Below are 17,982 nucleotides of genomic sequence, written 5' to 3'. Positions count from 1 at the left end.
AGAACAGAAAACAGTTGAAAAAGGTTTGAAAACTTCCCTTCCCACATTTAGTCTCAGCCTTCTTTCCCCTTGACACGAATGAGGGAGTTGGATGGGCTATCTTCTCACGCCTTCCCACTCGGGCTCCCTGGCCGTTTCCCAAGCTCCTTTCCTGCCTCTCGAGTAGCGTGAAGCTTCTGGCACAGCCGGGTCTGGGCTGTGTAGGCAGCCACCCAGGGCCCTGCGTGTCTCTCACCACGGAGGGCGGGCGTTGTTTCCAACAGCAGGACTGTTTTGGGCTCAGCTGTTGGCCTATGGTGCTTCTATCACGTGAAGCAGAGAGAGTGGTGCTTTCAACGTTGCCACTGAAAAAGCGTGGCCTGTTGCTTCTTTGCTTATTCTCACCTTCCATCACCACCCAGGCCCTCACTCTCAAATTCCGTGTCGTTTAAAGCTGAACATTTTTGGAGAGTGGTTTGGAGATTATCCCGAAAGATAAATTGCTTTTACTGAATATCCCTGACAGCTCCCCAGATCACTAAATTAATAGCAGTGAATGGAGAGATAAGTAAAACTAATGCTAGATTCAAGTTTCGTGCCGGGGGTTGGAATCGTTGTGCTTCTCAGGGTCTCAGGAGACCCCTCCTTCACCCCTCGTGTCATTTTCGTATAGCAGTTTTCCTTTATGTAAACTCTGCCTTCGTGTAGAAGTCTGCAGATGGGCTGTGAATAAACCTTTGTGATCACGCGGGCACCTCATCCTTATGAACCTGATGCAACTTTCTTTGTTATTTAAGTCTTAATATGTTTTCTGCTCTCTTTAAGGTGTTGAAAGACTAGGTTTCGTGGGGGAGATTGTTGGAGCTTTCCACAGATGGACGCTCTGGACAGCTGAGGGTGGGCAGTTCAGAAGCGGCCCAGCGCTGCGCTCTCTGGCACCGAGGGAGGCACCTCTGCTTACGTTAGACCTGCCCAGATGGCGCTTGCGCTTCTCGGGTAGCTAATCTCCAGAGCAGCCGTAATTTCAGGGAGGTAGAGCAGGTACCAACATCTCATTTCACTTTAGAGAGCTCCCAGGGAAGGTTACTTTCTCAGACGTTTTTAAGAACACAAAGAACACCATTTACAGATTACCTGTGATTTAAGACCTTGTCTTACTGTGATAAATCTTAAAGGAAAGGGATGTTCTTTTGAATAACAGAAATGCTGAAACTTGAAATTATTGGCACTCACTAGTTTTCTGGGTCGCCCACTTTGCCGACCATCGTAAATATGCCTAAGCTTCGTGCGTCCAGAAGCAAAGTGGTCCCGCTCAGAACAAAGACCCGCCCCCGCGACCCCAGGCGGCCCCGAGCTGACCCGCCCTCCTTCCTCCGAGGCAGCTTCATGACCGGCAAACTCGTGCCACCTTTGGGCTCTTGAAGACCCTGGTTTCAGAGTCCAGCTCTCCCTTGTTTCCTTGCCCATCACCCTTCCCTGCCTCTCTCCCTCTTTTCACTGAATCTGTGTGTTTTCCGGCTACATTCCTGACACTGTGCTAGATGCTGAGGACCGAAGGAAGACCCAAGTCTGCACAAAATGTACCCATTCTTTTGGCATCTACTCTGGCTGTGATGTTTCTAGGTGTATTTTCTAAAGACTTGGGCCTGTCTTCAATCTTCATAGTTTGGATTTCACTGTTTTATTTGCAGAATTTTGAGTTTTTTTCCCAACTCTGTTCTTGTTTCATTTTGCCTTTTTGCAAAAATTATTTCTTGTTTTTAGCTGATGTTGTTTTTTTCTTGGTCTCTTTGAGATATATTTTAAAGTCAACTTTAAAGAGATATTAAAGGGGGAAGTATTTTAAGGTCATTTTCAGAAGGAGGTATTCTTTTCATTTCCTCTGGAGTAAATTCTTTCTTGAATTGTAGATCTCATCTCATTGGTTCTCTCTTTAACATTAATGTTCTTTTTTAAAAATTTGATTTGCAGGCTCCTATTAAATAGGAACCTCCCCTTCCCTTCTACCTTACCACTTGTTGTTAATGACTTTGTAGTTGCCACCACCCAGCCTCTAAAATATTCCAGTCCAGGACCATATTGTGGCTCAGAGTTTCCATCTAGCTCTGACGCCAGAAATCAAATTTGTCCAGTCAGTGGCAAACCTATCTGGCAGATCCTCCTATGAAGATGTGTCTGCTGCTGTGTGTCTCTCATTTTAGACAACTTAGCCTTCTATTAAAACAAACAAAAATTTATAGTTTCAGGCTGGCAGAAGCAGCTTTTTTCATCTTCCTCTCATGGGCTGCATAATTATGCCCCAGTCCTTGGTCTTAAACAGCGACTATGGCTCTGTCGGTGCTGTTAGCCCTGTTGCTCACGAGAGCTGAAATCCACCCCTGCCTGGTTCCAGCCTTGATCTCCGGCAGGTCCACAGCTGAGCCTTACCTACGCCTTTGTGTTTCAATAGCTTCCGTGTTGAGTTAGGACTACGCAGCTATGTATTTGAAATTTTCTTTCTTTAAATTTCCTCGTTGCTCTGCTTAGAGTGGCATGGATGGGGGTTGTGGCCTTAAAACATGGTCACATATTTTACTGTGTTGAAGGCACATGACAAGTATTCAGTGGTATTTCTCGAAGGGATGAGTAAATAATTGTTTTTGATTATTTAAGCTAAGGTGTTTGAACTTCATCTGAAAGCTGTGGGCAGCCATTATACTTTTAGAAGAATGTGACCTGATTAGGTATTATGTTTTGGGAAGATAGTTCCAGTAGGATGGAGGGTGGAGGTTAGAAAGGCCAGATAGGAGGCTAGGAGACCTGTTTGGAGAATGTTGCCTCTGTGTAAAGGTCACGAGAGACCCGGCGTTGAGGGGGGTAGATTCACAGAGGACCCCGGGGTCACCAGGAGCAGTTTCAGTGTACTGGGCAGGATGTCCAGTGATGCCTGGACGTCCTTCACCTTCAAGGCCAGCCCTCTTTACTGACTGCACCTCTGGTTACGTTGCTCACTGGCTCTTTGGAATAGAAGATTGAGCCTCTGTTTCCCTTGTTTCCACTGATCCTCAAGTCAGTCAAATGGATGTTTGTTAGATACATGTGTGGTACCCTCAAACGCACAGAAGAGTAAGGGCCGGAAGGGACTTTATTTAGGAGAAAGAAACTGAGGCCTAGAGAGACACATTTGTTGGTTACTGACAAAATAAGGAGTAGAGCCCTAGCATTTTAATTATTATCAGTAACTTCCTGTGTCACTTTCTTCTTGTTTCTCATTTATCTATCACACATCCATAAGCATCTTTTCCTTACCCAAGGGAATTTCTGTCATAACAAGTTAGTATTTTTCTACTTCTGAGGACTCACAAGTTCTAGTTCTTTTTTCCCCCCACTAAACTCTGACTTGGATTCTGATTATTTCCCCCTTTTACTCTGAAATCAGTTTCCTCTTGGTTTCACGTGTCTGTTTCCCTGACGTGCAATACGCAGGTGCAGCCATCGTCCCCCCTCCTCTCCCATCCTCGTGTACCTACTTGCTCACATCAGCTCACAGACCTCAGGGGAACAGATATTGACCTGCAGTGCAGCAGGTATCAAATCGGACAATATTCAAAAGAAAATAAGACATATATCCTGTCCAACGTGACCTTTGTTTTCCTGTAAAATCGAAAATTTGTACGACACAGCAGTTTCAATGTGGAAAAAAACCACGAAAACACAGCATTTTTTCACATTTTGAAACTATGTGGCTAATATCTTCTTATACACTTTTTTATTATAGAAGAATACTACTTTAAAAATAGTATTTAATGCCACTAGACACATATTAAAAACACTAATAACAGTAATGCTATTGTTAATGATGTTTTCCTGTTAGAGACTGCTTTGGTACATCTTGCTGAATTGCCTTAATCTTACGTTTACATCAGGTTTTCACATCATTTTGTTGTTGTGGGAATGGATCCTGTGTAGGACCAACACACGGGATTTAGGAAAGAGCGCCTGGAGAGGAAGGAGCGGTTTCGGAGTCACCATCCTCTCTGAGGATTTGTCCAGGTTCCGTGATACTGAAACGCTTTGCTCTTTTTGATTCGTTCCCTCAAGAAATAGTACCGTGTGCCAGGCACCGGGCCAGGCGCATGGTGGAGAACAGGATGGGGTTAGTCCCTGCCTCTGAAATTCACAGTTTCTTTTATGCATAATCTGCTTCTCAAGAGCGTGAAGTGCTCCAGAGGGAGCATATTAGGCAAATTGCTTTTCAGACACCACTCAGCTGAAGACAGACTTCTGTTTTATGAATTTAGTGCTTAATCAGACTTCAGCGAAGGGTGTGCCTCATTCAGGTCTTCTGGACTCCTAATGGTCTGGTTTATGATCTTTCTTTTCATATCCTTTATTATTTCACAAAGCCTGAGTCACTCTACCCACTTCCTGGCTTAGAGTTCACAGCCGAAGAAGTCGCACTCTTTTTAACCCTCTCTGCACGCGATAGCTGCTCTGTTTCCCTGAGCATCTTCCTTGTGCCCTAGGCTCTCTTTAGATTCTCTAGAACTCTCTGCATCCTAGAGGATGTTCTTAAAGCATGATGACCAGGACTTCACGGCCCCCCCGTGCATGGGCGGTGGGACACTGCTTTCTGTTCTGTTTCTCTGCTCTTTTGGGGGAGACTCCACGTTTTCTTGGTTTCTCAGCATCAAACCGATGCCCGAGATCTTCGGAAAATACTTGGAACTCTGAGGATGTGGCTCCTGCCACTCTGTCTTTTTCTCTCCTGTCTTAAATGCACTATCTCCCTGGTCCAACTTGAAGGGTCTTGCCATTTTTCCAGCCTTTCCGGCAACTCCGTGAGATCTTACAATTAACTATTTCTAACGTGACTTTCACTTTTTGGAAAAACAATGAACGTTGGGAGATTTCTGTAGTCTACCTCCTCTCCCAGACTGTTTTCAAAACATTAAATAAAGACAGTCCCTAAACTAGCCACGGACGGGATCTGCTTTTTGTATTTGCTCTCTCAGCTTATATGTTTTGTTCCTACTTTAGTTTTCCGTCTGTAAGTCCTCGACCTGCTGGGGTGGGGCTGCTGGGAAGGGACGGGGAGCCCCTGTTGGCAGAGGAGATGGAATTTTTCTCCCACCGGCGGAGTTATTGTAATTACTTTGTTAAAGGCATGTGTCAAGGCCTTTGACAATCTAGGTGAATCATATCCACGATTTGATTTCCTCCTTACTCTTCCTTGCCCGTGTGCTTATTTAGCTCTTAAAGAATTCTGCAGAAGTAACGAGGCAATATCCACTCTCGCAAGGCCAGCTGTATTTTCTGCCCTGACCCATCTTCAGCCGCTCGTGGCTTCTGCTCATTACTGTACACTTTGCTAGATTTGTCACCATGAAGGTGACAGCCCTCGTTTGAGCTCCCCTCCAGGGGGACTGTCAGTTACCTTGTTATGGATCTGCTGGCATCTTCATCAGAGTGAGTGGACTTTTACAGTATCACGCATGCCCGTCAGTCTCGGTGACTTGTCTGCATTTCAGCTTTTCTCTGAGACAGAGGGCAGTTTGGTATTTACCACTGTTCCGCCCACCTGCTTCAAATAGTGGTTTGGGAATGGAATGCCCTTGTCCTGCCCAGCAAGCAGAGGGCAGACTCCCACTGTCTCCTTCCCAGGCCCCTGCCGCCTGGTTCCCCCAGCAGCCTTCTCTAAACCCCGCTGCAGTTCTCATTGACTTTAGATCCTTGTCCTTGGACCCCACTGTATTCTTTCTTGGACGTTATTTTAAATTATTCTAATTTGATGAACGCACCGTTCCCCCTGTTTTCCCTGCTTTGGCTGCCAGTTTGCTGTACAGTTCTTGTTTGTCTTGAGCTTCGGGGTCTTCTTTCCAGGGCTGTCAACGAAATACTTTCAACAGAACATCTAGGTCTCTTGCGAGATGTTACTGTTACCGAACTCAGGTTCGGCTGCTCGCTGCTCAGAAGCCAATAAGTCCAGAGGCAAGTGTCAGTAGAAAGGAAAGGCGCTTTCATCAGGAAAACCGGCAGAGAAGGAGAGAGAGAAGGTGGACTCAGGTCCCAAGACTAACTCTGAAGATTCTGCTCAGCCTTGGCAGTTTTTAAAGGGAAGAATCTCAGTGAATCGTCGAGGCAGGAGGTTGGGTTCTGCATCCTTCTCCATGGTGTGCAGACCCTGACTCTCTTCAGATGTTATTCCGCCGGAGTGATCTGCCTGCAGAGTTGCTAAGGGGACTGCTGGGGTACAGAGCTCGTCATTCTTGAACTGCTTAATTCTTTGTTCTTCTTTTCATCTAGGAAGAGAATCAACAGGCCACTTAGGTTCTTTCAGGGTTAGAGGGAAACAGAAATGGGCAAACAGGAAAGAGGCAAAAGAGCTGCTTTCATCTCCCCACTGTCAGACATCATTCCATTTCTACACGATTAGGGGCGAAGTGCGTCTTCTGTAGCTTCTTGCTGACATAGGTGCCGTGTTCTCAGAGTGGAAGATGACGACATGGGTCCGTAGCATCTCTTTGCTGACAATTTTAGTTGCCCGCGCAGAGCAAGCTACGATTATTTTGATGCCCACAAAGATATAGACTATTATGAGCACGAGTGTTAACCCCATTCTCTCGAGGCCACTTGTTGGAATTGTGCTGGCCGTGGACTCAGTTCTGCTCAAGATGGAGCAGTTTATGTCATGGCTACAGCCTGGTCATCATGCACTTAGCTTTTCTCTTGGTGGCAGTTACAGTGTCAGTCAAACAGCTCAGGACTGTGCATCCGAGTGAGTCTCTGAGTCTGTTGTCGCAATCGTTAACAGCTTGCTTTCGTACCTGGGGGGCCCTGCAGGGTTCTGCTTGGTTCCCTTACTTAGTGAAACAAGCCTTTAGTTCCCGTGGCTTAGATAGTTTTTCTGTATTATTCCTTCTAAAATTAATACACTATATGCTATTTTTGGAAGAAAAAGTAGGTCAAGAGAAATGGAGGCAAAAAGGACAGAAAACAGTTTGTTCCACGTGACAGGCTGTTGTCGTGGCCACTCTTAAGCTGTGAGGACTGACAGACACTCGGACACGACCGTCTCCGTGGGGTACAGCTCCCTGAGCTGCTTCCCTGCCAGAAGTTCTCGCTCTGCTTCGTCTTAATGAGATTCTCTTCCCGCCGAGAACGGCGACCTGCATTACTGCACCTGCGCACGTTGTAGCTTCCCAGACCCTCTGAACCACTTCAGGGCGTTCTCATTGTTTTGTTGTTCTTGCTGTTCTGACGGTCTGTGGACTAAAGAATGATTAGCTATTTAGATGCAAAGGTCAGTGCTGAATTCCTGCTTCAGTGTTCTAATAGCGGCCACTGCAACTGTAGTGACAGTAGTCGGAAGGTAGCAGTGATGCTTTGCAGTAAGAGTGCACACGGTTTCGGGCCTCCTGTGCACAGCCCGGATAACTGCTCAGGCTCTGTCGGTACTGAGGGCTCCCCAGATCCCCATCGCCTGAGTGGTAGTGTGCGACGAAAATTAAATCCTGTAGTCACCTCTGGATTATCCTTAACAAATAGTTTTAATCCCTTAGTTAACGTTTTAAGGCCGTTGGCTAAGTCCCCCTGATTTAGATAATCCCTCTATCCACTCCTGTGCCCTAGCCAGCAGTGGGCTTCAGGGCAGTTAGATCATTTCCTGTATGCGTGATCAAAATAATTCAGAAGATTAAAGTTGTAAACGTTATAAACTGGGGCTCCAAGCTAGTTTGATTATTCACTTTCTGATTGTATGTCCAACTCTGGTGTCATATGAATGCTTTAGTGTACTTATGTGGTTTTGGTACTCAGTCTTGGAGGTCAGGAATCTATCGATGATTCAGACCATAGAATAATCGAAGATGTAACCGTGTGCCTTGACGTTATGTGCATCAGACCCCGACATGGCAAAGGGAGCTTGTTAATGGGGCGGTGGGGTGGGTTCTGAGTGAGACTGGGGGCTTTTCTTCTCGAAGCACATTCTAAAATACTGGAATCTGTCACCCCCACCGATAGAGACACCCTTGCCCTTGCTTAGGCTGTCGACTTCCGCAATCTGAGGAAGCCTGTGGATATTCTCAGGATAAGTTCGTTACAAGTCTTGTAACACAGAGCATAACACTGAAGATTACAGAGGAAACTGACTCGATTCATATGTTAACGTCACAGTATTTAAAAGCCAGGCTTGTGATCCAGAGATGTGACAATGTGGCACAGTGGTAGAGCAAAGCCTGAGGTGGGTCCGATAACCCCTGAGCCTCCAAAGCAGCGATGGGCAGAGTGACACCGAGAGGCCCCCAGCAACCCTGCTCCCGTGACAGACAGCGGGAGTGCCTCCTGGTGCTGTTACTCTGGGGATCGTTGCCTGCACTCAAACCTGAAGGAGGTTCTAAACCTCAGGTAGACTTTAGTGAAAATGAAGGTGTCTGGTTTCTCACCCCAACCCCCTTGCCCCCTTCAGTTCTATCCGGGGACCCTGTGGACCCTTGGCCAACTGTCCCAGTGTGATTAATTTCACAGGCAGGCTTGCTTCTTATTTCTGCTTGCCTGTAAGGAATCTCTAGAAACACTAGATCGTTACTCTCGGTGCCCTTGTCCCATGTGAAAATCATGGCAGGTTTTTGTTTTTCACCAGCTGATAAGCCTCTATAAAGTGGGCAGGAAAAGATGTCTGATGTGGCTCATTTGTGATAGGTGGAGTCACAGTATTTGTAAGTTACGATTTTCTGTGAAACCAGGGGTTTAGTTTAATTGTAATCTTTGTTCTTGAGTTATAGCCTATCTTCATTGAGAAAGCAAGAATGGGATCAGAGGTTCTTGGAGGTTACAGCAGATGGCAAGGAACTGGATCACTGAAGTGGGGGGAGAGCCCAACATTGGCAGCAGTGAAGATTCTCAAACTGAAGGACTGTCCTTGACACCGTCCTTTCCATGTCAGTGGACGGAGGAGCTGGCAGGTTTGGGAAGCAGTACAGTGTGGGCCTCAGGGCAGAATCCTGCTCTAAAGAAAGCTGCGCTTTAGGCAACTCTGAGACTAGGGAGACGGATTAACCAACGTTTCAGTTTGTCTTAATGGATAAGAAGTAAACTTGTGAAGAAACGTGCCCTACGTCTGTTCCACAAAAGTCTCACGTCCTGCCGTGTGCTGAGCAGTCGGGTGAGAGTGGAGAGCCCTGGCCCCACGTGGGCCGTGGACGGATGGCTTCACCAGGTCAGAGTCTTCAGGAGTCTGGGGTGGAGTCTTGTCCAAACACGGTGAACCTTCCGATTCGCCGTGGGAGCTGTTAGTCACCTTGAAGTATTTCAAACACTTGCGGAAACTACGTGTGAATTTACGTTGGGCATAGGAAGGCTCACAGAGACGTGTCCTTTGTTTAGTCTGGGTAGGATTCATCACTCCGGTGGACTAATAACCTTACGATTGTTAGATGTTTCAAATGATCACTATAAATGTTTTTGAACAAAAGATATAATTGCGGTAAAACGAGGAAAAATCATATAAAATTGGGCTTACGAATGTCGGGAGTGAAAGGTTCTGCGCTGGGCCTTGGCGGGGCTGGAGGCACAGAGAGCTGAGGCTGGGTGTGAGTCCCGGGACGAGGCCGGTTGCAGTGATGCCCTTCCTCTGTTCCGGAACCCCCGCCTGCTGAACAGGCTGCAGACCGCATCCAGGGCCTCCTCCGGAATGGCCTCTCCTGCTGTTTACTGATCGGTTCCTTCTGTTTCCGTCCCTTTCCTCCGTCTGAACTGGAGGGCCCTGACCTCCCGGCGTGGGCAGAGGGCACTGTCTGTCCTATGGCCCGTGCTGCCCCCATGAGGACGCCCCCATCTCCACCTGCTCACGTGGGCCGCCGCCTCCCCGAGCCCTTCTTTCCTCTGTCCTGCTCTCCTCTCCTCTAGGGTTCTGTCCCCCGCCCCTCAGTCCCTGTGCTGTCGCCTTGTGGCGCCTTCACTCCCCTTTCTGACCTGTTCCCGGCAGGCAGGTGAGCACTCCTTGTACTCAGGGCACACGGTGCCCTGCTGCCCCGGGGGCTGCCCTGGACGGGGGTGCGCCCTCCCCAGGCCCCTTGGGGAAGCCCTCGGGGTCCCTCCGGGCCGCGCCTGCCTTGCCCTGACTGCCCTTCCGCTAACACAGTTTTGCGTCTCGGCCCAGCTGCTAAGGAACCGGCGGCTCTGGAGGGCGGCTGCTCGCCGAGAGCCTGATTCACGTGGAAAGGGATGTTTTATTGTTGTTCTCCTTGATTAATAACTTTCACTTGCAGATTCCAAGTCCCGAGGAGCAGCGACTGGCGCGGCTGCCTGTGCGGTCCCAGCATCTCCAGCTCCCGTGCTTCTGGCAGTCAGATGCTGCAGGGGCGCCCTGGCCTCTGGGGCGTGTCTTTTCCCACGTACAGCTCTTCTGCAGCAACGATCTTCTCTTTTTTCTGAGGCGACATCTCTAGTCAGGAAACTGGGGCTCCTTCGTTGGGGTTTTAAAACTCAAGTTTGCTGCCTGTGTGAATTCACTGCATTATTAACTGTATGATAGGGTCATTGAGAAATTACGTGTCCACACTTCAGGCCTCGGGCCATCGTGTTCGTTCAGGTTCGGTTTCTGGAGCACCTTCTGTGAGATGGGCAGGCTTCTCACTGGTAGGAACAGAGCAGACAGACACACACACACAAACAAGTAAGGCTTCTGTGCTGGGGGGCTTCCAGGCAGTTGACGACTTGAGGGTCACAAGGCGACTGCCCTGGGGAGACCCCCTCAGGGAGGGGTGAAGCGGGCCGTCTGCTCCGGACGGTGGAATCGTCATTGTTCTTTGCTTCCTTTGGTGTGAGGCCTTGCGCTCTGAGCCAGGCCTGCCGGGACCGCAGCCTGCTACAGTGAAAACACTTCCAGAATTTACGTTCCAGTCTGCAGGCTGTGCGGAAGTGCAGGGCAGACCTTCAGTTCCTGCATCTGGGTCCCCACAGCCCTCGGGGGACCGTTCCTAAATCGTTGTTGTCGTTGTTTCAGGAAAGGCTGTGATTTACCACCTCTCTCTGAATGAGGATAATTCTGGGGATATCTGTGTGTATCTTTGAATGTCGATAAGGGCAATCTGCTTTATATTTGAACTTAAATTTACTGTTTTCCCGTGGTTTCAGATGCCCTGGTTCTTGGAGGCTCTGTGACTGCTCTGACAGCGCCTGGCGGGCGAATGTGTCGGCGACCAGGTCTTTGGTTATATCACCAACCTGCTTCCTCCACACCCGGTTCCCAGCTGTGGCCTAAGATGGTCTCCTTTGCTCTGAATTGTACATCGCCATGTGGTGGAACCGTTAAGCCGTCGTCATATTTGTTATGCTAAAGTTTTGAAGTTTACATAGAATTTCACTTACCTTGCTCCTTGAAATTTTACCTATTTCAGTATGACTAAATTATCAACCTTCTTCTATCATTCTGATGGCCCATTTTTTTCTACTAGTTTTCGTAGTTTTATTTTGATATTTGTGTGTTTGACATTTAAATCTCAGTAGTTACCATTGCTATCTTCACTCATCCAGCAAATACTGGGCAAGCTGTGTTTCAGGCACGGGGGGGTTCCTGTAGGCCGAGAGAGCATCCCCGCTCTCGGGAGCTTCGTTTTAATGGAAGAGATGGTGAGTAAGTAATCAGATCAGCGTGAAGGCTGGATAAACAGAGATGAGGGGCTTTGGGCCTTTTAGGTAGACAGGAAGGCAGAGCAGGCCCCTGTGAAGGGGGGGCGTTTGCACAAAGATGGAGGAGCAGAGACGAACTGGCGCTGCACACGGAGGGGCCGCGAGTCCGAGGCTGAGGCCACAGTCGGGGGTGGGGAGGGGCCGCAGTTGAACTTGCTGGGGCTCCTGGGGTGCTTCCTGTGAAAGGGGGCCGGCAGGGAAGTGGGCAGACACGCTCAGGGTCCGTGAACCCTGAGGGCGGAGGAGTCGTCCAGGCTCCCTAGGGTTCCGTTGGGAGCATCAGGGGAGTAGGTGCCATTTCAGCAGAGGGAGAGGGGACAAGTGAAGAAGCGCTTTGGTGGCAGCATCAAGAATTCCGTTCAGGTCAGGTGAGTGTGAGATGATGTCCTCAGATGCGACGAGACATGAGGCCTCTGCTCAGGGCCGGGCAGGCCCGCAGACAGGAGTTTGATTTGGGACAGCTGGTGGGGGAGGGGAGAAACAGCAGTGCTGAGCCCGGGCCTGGAGAGGGGGTGGCCGGGTGGCACAAGAGCCCGGGAAGCTGCCCCCCACGAGTGGGGGTGGAGAGCTAGGAGGTTGCGGGGTTCCGGAAGCCACGCCAGAAAATGTTGCTACAAGGGGAGGGCGGGACGGTACTTGTAGGCTTGGGTGTTTTGATCCGTCCGTTTTTTGTTCTCCCTGCTGGGTGAGGTCAGTGCCTGCTGTTGTCCGAGTCCTCAGGCCTCTGAAGGGGTGGGCTGTGTCGGGCTGGAAATACACTCCAGAGCCATCCTGTAGTTTTGAGAAAAGCGTGGAAAATAATGATAACAATTTTGAAAACTACTCAGTCTTGGCTCGGAATGTAACTGTGGTTCATTTCAGGGGTCAGAAAGCTTTTTCTGTAAAGGGCCAGATAGTAAATATTTTCACTGCTGTGACAGTGTGAAAGCAGTCATAGAAAACACATCAACCAATGAGTATGTCTGTATTCCTAGACGCCTTTAGGACAAAAACAGGACAGAGCCAGGTTTGGCCCATGGGCTGTATGTGACTTTCCAGACCCCTGATGCTTTGGTGTCTTTCAGAATGACACTTGTAACTGTCAGGGGTTTATGAAGCTGAAAGTACTAGTCTCATGTTTTCCTTTTAAAGGAAGCCACTTAATTTGTTACTCTGTATTGTAAAACACTTTGTGGACAGTTGGATTTAATCAGCCAATCCTATTCCCCAGCATTTTAAATGTCAAGCATACGCTTAAGTCTTGATGGAGTTACCTAAAAATCTGTATACATGGAGCCACACCCCACCCCATTCTCCTGCCTCAGTTACTTTTTTCAGCCTAAGTGCTTTTAATTCTTTTCCATGATTTATGTTCTCTGAAGAAGAACCTATGAATTATCTAAACTGGGTTCCCTAGCATATGTAAAAGCTTTTAAGGTGTGCAAAGGCTTCTTAATCTGTGTTCCAGTGACTGAGGGTCAGCGTGCACATAACACAGGAGCTACGCAGCATATGCACCACTAGCCGTTCTCTTCATGTAGCTGTTCGGGTCGTGTGAAGACACATGAAAAAATAGCCAAGGAAAGAAAAACACCAATGTTCTCCTTGCTGTTCAGACTTGGGTGATCCCATCCAAAGGATGAACAAATTACTGGGTATGAATTTATATGGAAAAAGATTTAGGTCCTGGCTTGACAGGTTCCTAGTGTGAGAAGGGAGCTCCTGGTGCAGTGGGGCTTCACCTGCAGCCCGTGAGCCCCTGGAAGCTGTAGGCCACACCGCGTGTGTGTGCGCATGCGTGTGTGTGCGCGTGGGTGCACGCTTGCACACACGTGCGTTTCTCTGTCTTGTCCGAGTGTCCAAGGTTGTCATGAGACCCCGGCAGAGTCTGCCTCCCGGGACGGCCGTGCCCCGCTTCCCCAGCGAGCGCCTCACCTGTCTGCACCTCAGCCCTGCTGCTCCCCACGTTTGTGTGACTTTATCAAAGTCAGTTTCTCTGAACCTCAGGGCCTGCCTTCTCTTTCTCCTAGAATTGTAAAGCTCCAAAAAAAAGCACTTTTGAATTGTAAAGTGTCCTATAAGTGTTTGTCTGTGGCGTTATACCACGAGAACACTGCATCCAGGGGGAGCATTTGAGTGGTTGGAGTGAGCTGGGGGGAGGGTGGTCTCAGCAGGTGGTCCCAGAGCCCCGATACCCCGTGGCCTGAGGCCTGCTCAGGGCGCTGTCCCCTCAACCTGGGCCACAGCTTTTCCTGAGAACAAGATGGCCCAGTACCAAGACCATTTGTTGGGAAAGAAGAGCCTTTTCAGCAAATGTTGCTGAGACAACTGGACATCCATATGCAAACATATCACATATAAAAATTAACTAGAACTGGGGAGTGGGCAAAATGGGTGAAGGGGGTCAAAAGGTACAAACGTCTAGTCATGCAATAAATAAGTAGTGAGGATGTAAGAGCAGCATGGTGACTAGAGTTAACAATACTGTATTGTATATTTGAAAGTTACTAAGAAAATAGAGTCTAACAGTTCTCATCAGAAAAAAAGAATTTTTGTAACTCTGTGGTGATGGATATTAACGAGACTTATCAAGGTGATTATTTTGCTATATATACGTATATCAAGTCATTATGTTGTACACCTGAAATTAATATAATGTTGTTTGTTAATTATATCTTAATGAAAGAAAAAAACCACAATGACATACCATTTCACACCCACTAGGACGTCCATAATCAAAAAGCCAGACCACGAGAGGTACAGGTGGGCGTGGAGAAACTGGAGCCCTTATCACTGCAGGGGAGACTGTGAAATGGTGCAGCCAGTTTGGGAAACGATCTGGCAGGTCCTCGAAATGGTACACACATGACTCTAGGTATAGATCCAAGAGAAATGAAAATAGGATGTGTGAAAGAAGCCAGTCACTAAAGGCCGCATATTAGATGTGACTCTCTTTAGATGAAATGTCCAGAATAGGTAGATCCATAGAGACAGAAAGTAGGTCAGTAGCTGTCAGGCTGGGGATGGACGGATGGGCAATGAGCCCCGATCGGTACAGAGTTTCTTTTGGGGATGAGGAAAACGTTCTGGAATTAGATGGTGGTGATGATTGTAGAATGCTGTGAATATACTGAAAACCACTGAGTTGTAAACTTTAAAAGGGTGAATTTATGGTATGTAAATTTCATTGCAATAAACTGTTATGTAAAAAGAGTAAAATAGCCCCAAATCTTGCTTTCTTGGCTTTGAAAGATTGTGGGTGACACATACTTTTTTCTGTTTTGTCTCATGGTTGCCTGTGAGCTTTACTGACCTAGAGAACAGGGGTGAGTTCTGTGACCTGAGTCAGGCCCCTGACGGGCAGGCCCGGAAGTTCCCTGAATGCCCTGAGCCAGGGACAAGGCGGCAGAAGGAATCGGGGGACACTCGGCCCAGAGAGGGGCTTCCAGGGGAAGCTGAGGCCTCAGCAGACGACGGGGAGTGTGGCCGCGTGTCCAGCTGTATTTGGCCTGTGAATAAACCAGAGACGGAGAATTTCAGCGTTATTAGTTTAGGAGATTCGAATATTCGGTGAATTTGTTTATTGTGCTTAGAAATGATTTAAGAAAAAAGCACATCAGTCACATTTATTTTTAAAGAAAACACTCGAGAACTGCAAAACACTGAATTATTCCATAACACACTCTTCTTAAAAGTCAGTCAACTCAACATGCATTGGCATCTTTCTGCATTCAGTGTGTTTTCTAGTTAAAAGATACGTCATGTATATAGTATACTAAAAAGTCAATCTTGTAGCTTAATTAAAAATAGAAAATAAAACAATTCTTTTTAAAATCAACTGTGTTCTCATCACATGTTCTCAAACTTACCTGTGCATGAAAGTCAACTGGGACTCCTTAAAAATGTGGGTTTCCTAGGCTCCCCAAGAGATTGGTTCCACCTGAACTTTTCAGGAACACCCAGGCCATTCTGAGGCGCAGAGGTGTGCACTTTGAAAAGCACGGCCCTGGGGACTTCAGCCTGGAGTTAGGAGGTGATGCACGTGGTCAGTGTTCCTCATGTTACCGTAGGTCATTAATACCTAGTTCTTAAGGTATTTTGCAGCCACTTGATGTTAGAAGCAGATGACATCCATATTCTGATTCTGCTGCGAGAGACTAACATTTCCTCACAAGCATAATGTTTCACAGGAGGAGAAGTTGCGGTCTGTCCCGCCTGAAGCGCCTTTGTTGCTGGCGCCCGTTCACGTGGTCCCGCCTTCCACTGCGGCCTTTGTTGCTGGCGCCCGTTCCCGTGGTCCCGCCTTCCACTGCGGCCTTTGTTGCTGGCGCCCGTTCCCGTGGTCCCGCCTTCCACTGCGGCCTTTGTTGCTGGCGCCCGTTCCCGTGGTCCCGCCTTCCACTGCGGCCTTTGTTGCTGGCGCCCGTTCCCGTGGTCCCGCCTTCCACTGCGGCCTTTGTTGCTGGCGCCCGTTCCCGTGGTCCCGCCTTCCACTGCGGCCTTTGTTGCTGGCGCCCGTTCCCGTGGTCCCGCCTTCCACTGCGGCCTTTGTTGCTGGCGCCCGTTCCCGTGGTCCCGCCTTCCACTGCGGCCTTTGTTGCTGGCGCCCGTTCCCGTGGTCCCGCCTTCCACCGCCGCCTTTGTTGCTGGCGCCCGTTCACGTGGTCCCACCTTCCACTGTGCCTTTGTTGCTGGCGCCCGTTCACGTGGTCCCGTCTTCCCCTGAGCCTTTGTTGCTGGCGCCCGTTCACGTGGTCCCGCCTTCCCCTGCTCTCTCTAGATTTCTTTTGACTTGGCTGAATATACTGCGGACGTCGATGGGGTCGGCACCTTACGGCTTCTGGATGCAGTGAAGACCTGTGGCCTTATCAACTCTGTGAAGTTCTACCAAGCTTCAACAAGCGAGCTTTACGGGAAAGTGCAGGAAATACCGCAGAAGGAGACCACTCCTTTCTACCCGCGCTCGCCCTACGGTGAGGATGTGCACGGGCTGGGTTCTCTGTGCTCCTGGGGTGCTTCCGCCTGGACGCTGTTCCTGTCTCATGGCTGGGGTCACGTGGTGTGAGAGCAACGTTGAAGCAACCTAAAGGGGCCGGACTTGCTGGTCAGACACCTTTGTGTTGTGCTCACTGCAGGGTTTTTTTTGTATATAAATTTATTTATTTATTGTTGGCTGTGTTGGGTCTTTTTTTTTTCTTTCTTTTTAATACCTTTATTGGAGTATAATTGCTTTACAATGGTGTGTTAGTTTCTGCTTCATAACATCACCGCAGGTTCTTGCTGCCATCTCCTCCAGGGTGAAACCTGCTGCACTGCTACCCTTCCAGATGGGCCGCTTTAAAAGGAAAATTAGGTCCAGCAAGATTCTTTTTACTGAACTGTTGAGGTTGTGCTGAAGTGTTACGGCCTGGTGTTTTCGATTCCATTTCCCTGATGAAATTCTCCCTGAGCTCAAACCCTTAAACAAACAAACAAAAATGATAAAAATTGAAAGCCGCTAGAATATTAAGCTCCCGTATTTTTCACTTCCTAATTCTTTAAAACTAAGAAAAAGGGGATTAGACCTAAGAAAGGTCAGTTTGATATACTGCATACACTACAGTAGAGCGAATTAGATTGTGAAGGAACGAACTGTGATTATTACAGAAGGACGAAATTCCTAAGTATTTCCTTGTCACGTGATTAACTGGCAAAGAAACCTTTATTTTGTCTTCGGCTTTTGATTCATTTTTTTCCCTATCCTGATACATTACATATTGTAAATATCGCACGTCCTTACTTGTTTAAGTGAAAATGGCTGTCTTTTATAATAAGGCACTGTCTTTTATAACAATCACTGTCTTTTATTTGCTTTTAAAAAATTATTCCAACAGGGGCAGCAAAGCTCTATGCCTATTGGATTGTGGTGAACTTCCGGGAGGCGTATAATCTGTTTGCAGTGAATGGCATCCTCTTCAATCATGAGAGCCCCAGGAGAGGTTGGTATAGGTACTGATGCGAAGAGAGTGTCAGGCTCCACGGCTGGAACGTCGTGTGTGTGTGTGTGTGTGTGTGTGTGTGTGTGTGTGCGCGCGCGTGCTGCACGTGTGCTGTACAGACTGGGAATGTTTCACATCTGTTTTTAACTATGTGAATGTCAGAAGTGGTAAATGAGGAAATGTAAACCCAGCCTTAATCACCTATTAACTTTGTTAAGAGTTTTTATTCAACGTGGTGCCGAGGCAGTGTCCCAGTTTTACCATTTCCTTTGGTAGGTCGCATCAAGTGAGTTTTAACCCGAGTGTCAGGAAGTGTCCTTGGGATGCAAGGAGCTGAGCAGGAACCAGGGCTTGTTCCCCAAGTCACTGTCACTCA

General features: G+C 48.1%; 1 protein-coding gene across 1 annotated transcript in view; it reads left to right on the top strand.

The window, feature by feature from the left end:
• Positions 1–17,982, top strand: part of GMDS (GDP-mannose 4,6-dehydratase) — a 399,795-nt gene that overhangs the window by 109,223 nt on the left and 272,590 nt on the right. Inside the window, exons 5-6 of the mRNA XM_024766398.1 lie at positions 16,409–16,601; positions 17,502–17,606. Of these exons, the coding sequence (XP_024622166.1) occupies positions 16,409–16,601; positions 17,502–17,606 (298 nt within the window). The remainder of the gene's footprint in view (positions 1–16,408; positions 16,602–17,501; positions 17,607–17,982) is intronic.

This window comes from Neophocaena asiaeorientalis, unplaced genomic scaffold, assembly GCF_003031525.2.
Source record: "Neophocaena asiaeorientalis asiaeorientalis breed wild unplaced genomic scaffold, Neophocaena_asiaeorientalis_V1.1 scaffold8, whole genome shotgun sequence".
Taxonomy (NCBI): Eukaryota; Metazoa; Chordata; class Mammalia; order Artiodactyla; family Phocoenidae; genus Neophocaena; species Neophocaena asiaeorientalis.
This window is presented reverse-complemented; position numbering and strand designations above follow the sequence as displayed.